At 44.9% G+C, this 12,837-nt stretch overlaps 2 protein-coding genes and 1 pseudogene across 2 annotated transcripts; 2 read left to right on the forward strand and 1 right to left on the reverse strand.

Annotated features, from left to right (window-relative positions):
* Positions 1–1,274: 1,274 nt before the first annotated feature.
* LOC147967584 (lysine-specific demethylase JMJ26-like) lies at positions 1,275–6,156 on the reverse strand. The gene is made up of 10 exons (XM_087523185.1): positions 6,066–6,156; positions 5,853–5,916; positions 5,025–5,754; positions 4,346–4,675; positions 3,894–4,178; positions 3,742–3,814; positions 3,552–3,637; positions 3,319–3,438; positions 3,067–3,131; positions 1,275–1,395 (listed from the first exon to the last, which is right to left on the reverse strand). The coding sequence occupies exons 1-10, from the start codon at positions 6,112–6,114 to the stop codon at positions 1,275–1,277; spliced, it is 1,923 nt and encodes a 640-aa protein (XP_087379311.1). The 5' UTR covers positions 6,115–6,156.
* A 1,956-nt stretch (positions 6,157–8,112) lies between these two features.
* LOC147967585 (uncharacterized) lies at positions 8,113–12,327 on the forward strand. The gene is made up of 3 exons (XM_087523186.1): positions 8,113–8,782; positions 10,092–10,910; positions 11,159–12,327. Exons 1-3 carry the CDS (start codon positions 8,113–8,115, stop codon positions 12,325–12,327), a joined length of 2,658 nt encoding a protein of 885 aa, XP_087379312.1.
* Positions 8,152–8,290, forward strand: LOC147967586 (small nucleolar RNA Z247; annotated as a pseudogene).
* Positions 12,328–12,837: the final 510 nt, after the last annotated feature.

Raw genomic sequence — 12,837 nt, forward strand, 5'->3', positions numbered from 1 at the left:
TGTTCCTGCTATTAGTACTTCCTCTCTTGTGTTCGTGCTCTTATTTTTGAACTTAATGTTGTAGTTATTAGGTTTTGTGGTCTAATGAACTAACTGAGTGTTTGTAATTTCATGATGATGTTGAACTCGATAATATCTTGCTTCTTACTAAATGATCATTTTCTAGCTTAATTCTCTTTTTTCTGATAAGCCCGTAAAGCACTTTTTATATATAAATAGACTAGATGGTACTCTGCGCATTGTGGCGGGAACACAAGGTAACTGATTGCAATATTTTATTTTGATGAGATTTTGTTTTCTTGAATTAGAATATGAGGCTAAAGATCGAAATACATTTATTTTTGTATTTGACCATATATAATTCTGAAATAAATATTAAATAATATGTCTCATGCATGTTGAGAGAAATAAAATTAAGTAGTGGAGTTGATAAAGTGGGATGTGTCGATATTGAGGGAATTAGTATAGGTAGCATTTTCATGTATGCATTTTAAAGAAATAAAAGTAGTAGAGTTGATGATGTGGCATGTGTGCTTGTTGAGATCAATAAGGTAGACCGGGATGAACTTCTTAGGTATACAGGATAGCATTCGTCTAACCATCTATCCTAAAAGATCGATCTGTAAGCTAATATTAGCTCACAGAGGGAGTACATAACACCTCCATCCCTTAACATCCAGTGTGGATATGAATTAATCAACGCCTCAATGGCTGCCCAACATGGGTATGGATAAATGATTGAGAAAACTACATGGCTACCCCTGATCTGATACGATGTTAAAATACATTCAATTAACTATCTATCCCAAAAGATTAATGTGATGGAAAGTGGAGAAATAATATACTTAGCACTAGCTACCGGTGGTGGTCCTTCTGAACTTTGTTTCGTGTTGCATAAGAGGAGGGGAGGCATCCATGAAAGTTCAGGGTGGTCGGCGTCCATACGAAGGAGCCGGCATTAGATATATTTGCTCCGGATAACATCTCTCTTGCCTCGTACCTAGAGAATTTATATGGATCGAGAAACGCTGCAACATGCACCCGAGGAAGGAGAGCTAGCATTTTGAAGGTTCGTAAACTTTGGGAGAGCATATTTTCATGCATATAATACATTGGGAGTTTTTACCAAAGAGTCATGGTAGTGGTCTGTCCGTAACCATTTTATTGTTTTTTTGCAAAAAATATCTAGATCTTTTATCAAATGTCACTGGAAATACAAAGCACCTCAAACAAAATACAAAATATATTGAGATTCTGAGACCACCGGTCGACCACTATCGCCCCTGGAACGAGCCGCCGCTGTGCCGCAGTAGCTGCGCTGCGACGGAAGCAGGCTTGGCCTTGTCAATGACATCTGGGAAGTCCTCATGCACGTTCCCATAAAGGACCAACGCACTAGAGCCGCAACCATCATCGTTGAACCCTTAAATAGAACTGAAGCACCTGACACCAATCTCGGGACATGACGAGAAATGCCAACTTCACTGTCCTAAGGAGATGACATGATTCTACGCCAGAGCTCCGTCAACTACGTCTAGATGGATGGATTCGAGGAGGATTGTATCTCAGAAGACAATCTAGAATAAGAAGCACCACCATCCACCCGAGCACTGCACCTGCGAGGACTAAATCACCATAACCTAAACTACTAACCGGAGCGCAGACACCAAGATTCTCCTCCACTCCACCAGCTATCGGAGCGGCCGACAGAGGGGAGGCGAATCCACGGGCTCCCTGCCCAAGCCTGGAGGGGAGATTTGCACATTAATTCCTTCATGAAACATCTAATCAAGATGTTTCTAGGTCTCCGTAATTATATAATCATTTATTCATGATTGTAAGTGTTAATATGTTGAAAAGATATAAAAATGGGGAAATGGAAGAGCATCAACACTGAAAATAACCAACATGGGTCCATAACTTTATGACGGATAAAAATGACTTCTCATGCAACGAGATAAGGCTAAGCTGTCAGGCCGTTTTATGCAGTACATTTTTTCATATAAAATTAAGAAAACACAATAGAGAAACCAACTTTCTTCCTTAAAAAAGCCACGAAATTATAGTTCATTTCTCCAATCCCACAACCTCCTACGATTATCTTACATAAATACATTTTAATTAACTAAGCTATTCAAGATAGCGTTGTTGAAATTATCAAGGAAACATGGCTTCTAGGAATCTTTCCCTACCACAAAGCAATTGCAAAAAATTGTTTACAAAATGAACCGTACACAATTGAAATGTTTATCTTAATATTACTGTGAAATAATTCTAGCTCCAAGCGCCTCAATACATGCTATATTAAATAATTTAACCGCTCTATTTTGCAGCACCTGGATGTGGTCTGTAGTGACTTTTCCTCCTAGTTCACATCATAGTTCTAAGAAAAGTAATTTTGTTGCGTCAAGGAGAAAGCATGTCACAAATTTGCAGCACCTGGAAGAGCACCAAGACTGAAAATAACCAACATGGGTCCATATACCTCTATGACGATTACAAATGACAACTCATGCAACAAGATTAGCCTAAGCTGACCGACCCTTTTACGTTGTACTTTTTTTTTCATATACAAACTTGTAAAAAAAATACACAATAGAGAACCCCTACTGTCTTCCTTAAAAAATAACCGATGAGACTATGTTTCTTCGTCCAGCAACCTCCCAGGATTATATTACATAATTTTTATTAATAACTAAGCTATTTAACACAGAGCTGTTGAAATTATTGGAAAAGATGGCTTCTAGGAATCTTCCCCGCCATGGTCCACGAAGCAATTGTAACACTTTGTTTGCAAAACGAAGAGTACATAATTCAAATCTCATCTTAATATTTCAATTTTTGGTCCAAGTGCCTTAAATAAATGCTATACTAAATAAGTTTAACCACTATTTTCTACTGCACCTGGATGTGATCTGTAAGCACTTTTCCTCCTAGTTTACATCTTCATTCTAAGAAAATTTATTTTCTTCCCTCAAGGAGAAAGCATGTCACAAATTGTCTAGCAAGAACTGCAAATCGGATAATAAAGGGCTTCGTGCGGAGTCACTCCTTTCCGGGAGAAACTGTTTCAGATTGTCTTTTAAGGTCTGAATGGCACGATTAACAGCATATACGATCATCTTCTTGACCTGCATTTTGTACATAATATGTTTATCACACTTCCTCAAGCAAAGGCACATGCAAGTAGAAATCTGGAATCAACAAGCATGTAGTCAGAGAGCCCAATATGATTGAGTTTGGGTTCTGGAACATAATTCAGTTAAACTATGTTTGCACTAAAACATAGGGTTAACATATTCATGTAAAAAGGTTTACCTCTAGTTTGTCTTCCTTTGATCTGTGGTCTTTGGGTAATAAGCGGAAATCTTCATTCAGCATCATACATTGTCTAACATTCTCAGGGGAAACAAAGTCTAGAGCAACCTTGGTACAAGACTACAAAAGTAATAGAAGAACACAATCAGTTACATGTTACAGAAATAATAAACCATTTTTTGCCGTCAAATATGATCATGTCTATATCTATAGTGTGTTCAGGAGATATATACCTGAAGATTTCGTACTTGATGTGGACAACCGGCTGGTATGAAAACAGCTTCTCCAAGCTTTTGTACTATAGTCCAAGGCTCTACTCCTGAAACGCATTAGCAATTTGGAAAGATATAAGTATAAGACTTTAGTTCACTTTTATTTGAATCTTCTCACGTATTGAGTGATTATGCAGGTATTACGGCTCACCAAATTCAAGTTTAAGCTTCCTCTTGTGGTGTTCCGTCAGATAAAACGTTTCGTCGTGCATTGCGTTATACACCTGCACCAATATATGAAATCGGAAGTCAATATGATAGATGACAGGGAGTACATGTACTTCTGTTACCAAAAGTACCAACCTTTCTGACTTGAGAACAATGTATATGACGAAACTCTTTTGAGTGGTTTGTCAAATATTCATTCAATTTTGGGACATCCTCTCTTCTGAATATATCCCAAAGATCACCCTCTTGACACTCCATATGTTCAGCTGATGTATTGTGTTTTGCATAGCCATCCCTGTCTATTTCATCACTGCATAATTCATTTTTGTCTTGGGCCATGTGCTTTAATTTCAGATCAGCGATGGCACTTTCTTGCCTCAAATAAGCGGGAACCTTGGCAGTATGCATCAGTACATTCACCTAATATTAGAACAAAACATTAAAACTGGATAAAACAACTAGCTAGTAAGTATATTAGGATGGCTATTTCACACAGAATAATAAATAATGCATACTAATTTCAAAAGAATTATAGAATGGAGGAATTCTTTCGGTTATAGTTGTAGACACTTATCTATCTCACTTACCGCATCAGTCATGTCACAGTGAAGCTTTGTAAAAGAATCTCCTCGTTCAAGTTCTTGTGAAATACCATATGCTATGTATGATTTTGGGCCCAAATCAACCTTGTGGACGTCGTTAGGAAGGAAAGTTGCAATATTAAGGGAGCCAAAATTCGGGTTGGTGTATGGTTGAAAAGGTAATGAAGTCGTATACATTTCTGCATGGTTTGGTAAGAGATCTTCAAATTGATTTGAAGTAGGCCAATCCTTCAGTTTGAGCATCTCTGGCCAACCATTACCATAACTTCGACCTTTGTAGTACCCTTTGAAGAAGTTGGTATTGGGTATTTCAACCTGAGAAAGAAGCTTAAACAAATTAACTTTTCCTCTTCATCTTTTCATAAGGATGGAAAAACATACTTGAAGGGCATGAACTCAATTGCATGTGATATAAATAGATACATAGAAGGCACTGAACCCTTTATATGTTCAATCTGTTGCTTTTCTCAACTAGCTAGGGACTCTCTATTGGAACTCTGGTATTGTATTAATTCCAAGAACTGAGAACTATTGTTTGAGATTTAATTATGTATGTTATTTCCATCTATTAGTGCAAATAGTATATTTTAAGACAGATTTAGACAATTGGACGGAGTACTATATCATGCAAATCTAGTGATAAAAGGAGAAAAATGCTGCTCACCTCACAGCCACTAAGGCAATCGATAGCCTTCACGTTCACAATATCTGAAGCCCTATCATCACTATGTATCTGAGACCACATGGTCCGTGGCTCCCAGCTCAAACCTGACATCTTACCCAGGATGCCTCGAACAACGACTGGCTCTCCCCTCACCCAATGTTTCTGGAAGTGCTTGAGGTCATCCGGCTTTGCAGCGTCTGACACCGGGTAATACAGCCAATTATCATTTGAGTTATCCCTGGACGCAGGTCTCCTTTTCTCCATAGACAAACTGCAAAGGCAGCTGCATGCATCATCGGCACTTGCCACATCAGAAGCGGGCAAGAAGTGTTTGTACGCTGTGGCTTCTGCCTCGAGATGTGTAAGCCAGTCCTCCGGGAAGAGCCGTCTCAGTTCAAGAGTCAGGCGGCCACAGCCCCCGAGCTCGGCGGGAGGGCAAGGGATGCTGCCACCATTGGCAGCTACGTTCGCTACCCACTTAGCTATTTTAAGTTTCTTTGACTCTCTTGCAATGTCTTGACCTTTGCCTGCCGACGAGGAGCACATCTGTGGATTGCCTCCATGCAAGTAGTCGGGTCCATTGTCCGGGTAGTCGTCCTCCATCTCCTCACAACAGCCTCGGAGGTTGTTCTCGCGGAGCTCCTTGCAGCAGAGGACGCATAGCTCGTAGCCGCACTCCGGGTCTGGGCACCTTCTGTGGAGATCGTAAATTGATGTGTCGCAATTATTGCTACAAAGAAAAGAAAAATGTAATGCACACATTACATTAAAGATTGGATCGACGGAATCTACTGGTAGAATCATGATTTATGTAGGATCAAGGCGTACCAGTAGACCCTGTCATCTTTGTCGAACACGGCTTGTTCTATGCGTAGATGGTATGATGACACCCCTGTGAATTTGTGGGAATAAGTAAAAAGAGATTAATTAGCACAAAAAAATAACAAGCGGCTTATAATATATAGATCTCAAGTCCCGGGCTGCTGGTGGTACAATAGTAGACTGTTCATGATGTCCGTCAAAATATATATACGTATTCACCTGTCATCTTGGCCTCGATCTGCCTCTCAGCTAGCTGCTCCTTATTCATATCTGACAAGCATGGAAGAAGGTAATGCAACAAGTAACGTGCATTCCTTTCCTTGCAGATTTGGCACTCTGAGAGCCCTTCGCACCTACGTATGAAGCTAGAATTAAGAATACATCGACCAATTACATATCAATAAATTATATAACAATGAGACCACAGGTGTATATGCACGACAAGCTAAGCTAGCTATATATTGTGATGGACCGATCGCTAGATAGCAAGGGCCAGACGACATGGTACGTACCTGTGCTTGTTGGCGCAGGCGGCACTAGAGCATGTCCTCTCACGGCACGTTGCCGCCCCCTCGTCGCGGTCACACGGTGGTGGCTGCTCCTGAATGCAAATATATATGGAAAGTTATATTAGCCGATTAAGCTTCCAAAAACACAAGAAATGCCGGCCACGCTGAGAATGGAAAGAAACACGGACGGACGGGCCGGGAACATGGATGTTTCAGTCTGTACTCACCTTGCCGGTTCCGTCGTCCGCCGCCACCACGGGGGTCTCACCCTCCGCCTCCACGCCCATGGCCGCCTTCATCATCTTGGAGCCGCTGCGTGTCACCCTGCGTGGTACAGCTTCTCCGTAGGCGGTTGGCGCCTTCTTCTTCTTCATCATGTCCGCGCGGGCGCTGCTGCGCGTGAATCTCCCTCCGTTGGAGATCTCAGCCTCCAGGATCTGGACGCTGATCTCCGGGATCTGCACCATAAAACAAATATAGTTCCTGAAATGACCACCACGGCTAGCTAGATGTATGCCATGGTAAGGTAGCACCCAAAACGAAGACCAAGTTTCACAGTCGATGACCTCACCTTCCCTTGCGAACACGAGGACGATCCCCCTCTCTCCAGCTCGCCGGAGCCCGACCCTTCAGCCTCGTGGATCTCGCCCGGCCGTCCTGGCCTTCCCTTCTTCTGCTGCGCCACCGGCAAACACATGTAATTAAGCTAGCAGCCTAGCACCCAACTTATCCCTTCATGCAGACGCAGATGGATGAAACAAGCAAAAATGAGAAAGAAACCTCACCTTCTTCACCATGTTTAGGCCGTCCGCCGGCGCATCTGACGCAACCTGGCTGAACCGCTTCCTCCCGAACCGCAGCGTCCTTGCCTCCTCCTCCATCGCCGGGGACGAGTCCTCCGCACATGTCCGTCCAGCGAGCTTGCGAGATGCCATCACTTCCCTCGCACAAACGTGAATCTGCTCTCTCACTCTATTCCTCCCGACTGATCGATGGAGTAGATGGGTGTGCCTGCTGTGTGTTAAACCATGCAATATTCAGGTCCAAGGGGCGCACCACGGACCGGTTTAGTTGAGATAGGCTTCGGTCTAGGTTGGTTAGAGTATATGGTTGTAATCTCCTCATGTATATCTTATCCCTACTTTCCTTGTACCTTAAGATGTAATCTCAACAACCTTGTATGCTTATCAGGGATATGCCCCTGCCTATATTAACACGAAACCGTCGCCTCGAGAGAGGTACGACGTTCTCCGCTCTTTTACATGGTATTAGAGCCACCTCTATCCATCGCATCTAGCAAAACCCATCCATCGCCAGCCATGTCGTCCTCCTCCAGCACCGTCCAGGCTTCCCTTGGGCAGGTTGCAGAAAAGCTCACCCGCACCAACTACGTCCTGTGGCGTGCGCAGGTGACACCGCAACTGAGAGGGGCTGGCCTCTTCGGCTACGCCGACGGCTCCATGCCGGAACCTGTCAAGATCCTCGTCACGAAGGACAAAGACGGGAAAGAAGAGCAGACACCGAACCCTCTCCATCCCATCTGGTTCAAAGAAGGGCAGCAGGTACTTGGATACTTGCTCAATACTCTCACCAAAGAAGTCCTCGTGCAGGTTACCTCCATCGCCACGCCGCACGAGCTTTGGGCATCTCTCGCCCACATGTTCTCATTGCAGTCCTGAGCCCGCGTCAACAACATCCGGGTTGCTCTCTCCACGGCGCAGAAGGGGACGCAATCTGTTGCGGCCTACTTCGCCCAGATGAGAGCGCTTGCCGATGAGCTCGCAGCTGCCGGAAAGCCCATCGATGACGATGAGCTTGTCTCCTACATCACCGCCGGCCTCGACATGGAGTACCAACCCCTCGTCTCCACCAACGACGCGCGCACCGACACCATCAGCATCGACGACCTCTACGCTCAAATGAGCAACTTTGATCAGCGCCTCGCCCTCTACAACAACAACTCGGGCGGGGGCTTCAAGTCATCTGCTAACATGGTCTCTCGTGGCAGCGGTCGCGGTGGTGGCGGTTCACGCTATCGTGGACCTCCGCGCGGCAAGGGCAAGCCGCCATCTGGTGGAAACAGTGGCGGCGGCAACTCCTCTCATGGTGGCGGCGGGCGGCCATCCAACAACAACAACAATAGGGGCCGCCGTGGTGGCAGGCCTCGCGCCAACCCTGATGCGCCGCGATGCCAAATATGCGGCAAGCTAGGCCACACCGCCTGCGACTGCTGGTATCGCTATGAAGATGATGGCGAATCCTCACAAGATGAGAAAGTTGCAGGTGCTGCTGATGGCTCCTACGGCATCGACATGAACTGGTATGTGGACAGTGGCGCAACTGACCACATCACGAGCGAGCTGGAAAAGGTGATAGTTCGTGAAAAGTACCGTGGGCAAGACCAAGTTCACACTGCCAACGGAGAAGGTATGAGCATTAGCCACGTTGGTCATTCAGTGCTTAAAACCCCCCATAGAAATATTCGTCTAAGAAAAATCTTGCATGTCCCTAGTGCTTCGAAAAATCTCCTTTCAGTTCATCGCATTGCCATTGACAATCATGTATTCCTTGAGTTTATCCGTCTTTCTTTTTGATCAAGGATCGGGTCACGACGAAAATTCTGTATCGAGGTAGATGTGTTCGAGGGCTGTACCCGTTGATTCCGGAGCTTAGGAGATTGAATAAACAATCCTATGGTGTCACCAAAGTCTCTTCAACACGGTGGCATGATAGATTAGGGCATGCATCCTTTTGTTTAGTTGAACACTTGCTTAAAAAGAATAAGCTCCCGTTTGTTGGTGAGCGAGATCGTGAAACAATTTGTGATTATGTCAGTGTGCTAAAAGTCATCAATTACCCTATCCTGTGTCTACAAGCATCTCCACCAAACCTCTTGAGCTCATTTTTTCCGATATTTGGGGTCCTGCCCCAAAATGAGTTGGCAGACACACTTATTACGTAAGTTTTATCGATGACTATAGCAAGTACACATGGATCTATCTCATCAAAAAGAAATATGATGTTTTTCAAGTTTTTCACAACTTTCAAGCACTAGTAGAAAGAAAGTTTGATTGCAAAATCCTAGCTCTCCAATCCGATTGGGGAGGGGAGTACCGCAACCTCAACTCCTTTTTTCAGCAAATTGGCATATCACACCACGTGTCATGCCCCCATGCTCACCAGCAAAACGGATCAGCTGAGCGCAAGCACAGGCATATAGTTGATGTCGGCCTGGCCTTACTTGCTGCTGCCTCTATGCCTTTGAAATTCTGGGATGAGGCCTTTCTCACCGCAGTCCACCTCATAAACATGTTGCCAAGTAGAGTCATCAACAATGAATCTCCAGTAGAACGTCTCCTTCATACAAAACCAGATTACACATCTCTAGGAGTATTTGGGTGTGCGTGTTGGCCAAATCTTCGGCCATACAACAACCGCAAACTCATGTTCAGATCAAAATAGTGTGTTTTTTTGGGCTATAGTCCACAACATAAGGGTGTCAAGTGTCTTGATGTATCCACTGGACGTGTCTATATTTCCCGTGACGTTGTGTTTGATGAAACTGTTTTCCCTTTTGCACAACTTCATCCAAACGCCAGAGCCCTTCTTCAAAAGGAGATTCTTCTTCTACCTTCACATCTCACCGGGCATGACAATGGGGATGTTTTAGACACTGATGATCAATTGTTGACTAATCCTCTTACTAATGATGGTCTTGTGTCTTGTGATGCAACAGAAAAAAATTGTGCAGAAAATGGTGAAGAAATCAGCCCAAATTATCATTTTATGCTTCCTGAACAAAACAGCAGCAGCATCGAAGCAGATCTCCCTCGGGATCCAGGCGCATCAGCCTCGGGATCACTCCTGCGCCAGTCTGCCGCCCTGGCCCCCGCGGGATCCGCGCCCTCCGCACCAGGCCGATCCGCCTCGAGCCCCGCGTCGCCACACGCCACCAGCGGCTCGGTGGACCGCCCGGTGGCCGCTCCGCGCCAACCCACCAGCGCCACGCGGCGCCAACTCCAGCCGCCCGTGCCTGGTTCCGCGCCCGGCCCCGCGTCTGGCCCCACACCTGGTCGGTTTGGCCCCGACACGCGATGCTACGTGCGGCGCCCATCACGGCTGGATACGGGCGCTGACTCCGGTGTGGATCACGCTGCAGTCCCCGTCCCACCGGTGCAATCATTGCACCATCATGCGCCCCCAGCTGGATCGGGATCCTCTGCAGCGACTTCTTCTTCAGCTCCACGTGCGCCGGCCACAGAAGATCCGGTCTGCATGTCCTCGCCCAGCGAGCCTGCAGCCGCTCCTGGCGCTGGATCTTCTGCGGATCCTTCTTCACCACCTCGCACTAGGCTTCAGAGGGGAGTAACTCAACCCAAAAATTACAAGTCTTTAGCCAAGTTTGGACTTGCTTGTGTTTCACCTGAACCAGATATCCCACACTCTGTTGCAAAAGCTCTAGGCGATCCAAAGTGGCAGAAGGCTATGGAGGATGAATACATGGCGCTCCACAAAAACAAAACTTGGCACTTAGTTCCAGCACGTCAAGGCAAAGGTAAAAATGTTATAGATTGTAAATGGGTCTTCAGAATTAAAAAGAAGTCTGATGGCACCATAGATCGTTATAAGGCTAGACTAGTTGCAAAAGGTTTTAAACAAAGATATGGTCTAGATTATGAGGATACTTTTAGTCCTGTAGTAAAGGCTGCTACTATTCGTCTCGTTTTGTCTATTGCCGTATCCAGAGGATGGAGTCTATGCCAGCTAGATGTTCAGAACGCGTTTCTTCATGGTGTTCTGCAGAGGAAGTGTTCATGAAACAACCTCCTGGGTTTGAAAACAGACAAAAACCCCTCCACATATGCAAGCTTGACAAGGCTCTATATGGATTAAAACAAACTCCTAGAGCATGGTATTCTCGGTTGAGTTTAAGGCTTCAAGGACTTGGGTTTGCTCCGTCCAAGTCTGACACCTCACTGTTTATTTTCAACAAGTCAAATACATCTATATTTGTACTCATATATGTTGATGACATTATTATCAGAAGCTCATCTGATGAAGCTATTTCAGCACTGCTCAAGGATTTGAACTCTGAGTTTGCTCTTAAGGATCTAGGAGGCTTGCACTACTTCCTTGGCATTGAAGTTAAAAGAAGTGGGGATGAGCTTCACTTGTCTCAAGAAAAATATGCCATTGATCTTGTAGCAAGAGCAGGGTTGCAAGGCTGCAAGGCAGCTCCAACACCTCTATCCAGCTCTGAGAAACTATCCTTAACAGAAGGGAAACTCTTGAATCAAGAGGACAGCACCAGGTACAGAAGTATGGTTGGTGCACTGCAATATTTAACTCTGACTAGGCCTGATATTTCCTTTGCTGTGAACAAAGTATGTCAGTTCCTTCATGCACCCACTACAGTACATCTGACAGCTGCAAAACGCATACTTAGATATGTCAAGAACACTTCCAGTGTTGGACTCACCTTCACCAAGTCACCATCAACACTTGTAAGTGCCTTTTCTGACTCTGATTGGGCAGGTTGCCTTGATGAAAGACGCTCAACAGGTGGTTTTGCAGTGTTCTTTGGTCCAAATTTAATCTCATGGTGTGCTAAGAAACAAGCTACTGTGTCTAGATCCAGCACAGAAGCAGAATACAAAGCACTAGCAAAAGCTACTGCAGAAATTATTTGGGTTCAGTCATTATTGAAGGAGCTTGGAATACATAGTAAACAGGCTCCATGCTTATGGTGTGACAATTTGGGTGCCACCTATCTTTCTACAAACCCAATATTTCATGCAAGAACAAAACATATTGAAATAGATTTTCACTCTGTCAGAGAAAGAGTTGCAGACAAAAAGCTGGATATTCGGTTCATTCGGTCTCAAGATCAAGTTGCAGATGACTTCACTAAAGCTTTGCCTACCAAAGGTTTTGAAGAATTTAAGCGTAATCTCAACTTGTCCAAGTTGTGATTATGGGAGGGTGTTAAACCATGCAATATTCAGGTCCAAGGGGCGCACCAGGCACCGGTTTAGTTGAGATAGGCTTCGGTCTAGGTTGGTTAGAGTATATGGTTGTAATCTCCTCATGTATATCTTATCTCTACTTTCCTTGTACCTTAAGATGTAATCTCAACAACCTTGTATGCTTATCAGGGATATGCCCCTGCCTATATTAACACGAAACCGTCGCCTCGAAAGAGGTACGACGTTCTCCGCTCTTTTACACTATGCTTTCCCCATTCTCTGTGCGAGGGTATTTATAGATAAACGTGGACGGCCAGGGCATGAGCGTATGCCTCGCTGCGTGAGGGGCCACGCGGCTAACGGGCCCCGTACCATTACTTGCTTCTTCTTTCCGCATCGGATGTGGCTGTCTCCCGTCGAATGACCGTTGGGGACAACTGTGCGTGACACAACCGGGTGCACTAAAAGTTCATATTATGATCTCTTTTTTTGGAAATGCAAATTACTCCCTCCGTT

Source organism: Triticum urartu, chromosome 5A, assembly GCF_056163025.1.
Source record: "Triticum urartu cultivar PI428250 chromosome 5A, HENAU_Tu73, whole genome shotgun sequence".
Lineage (NCBI taxonomy): Eukaryota > Viridiplantae > Streptophyta > Magnoliopsida > Poales > Poaceae > Triticum > Triticum urartu.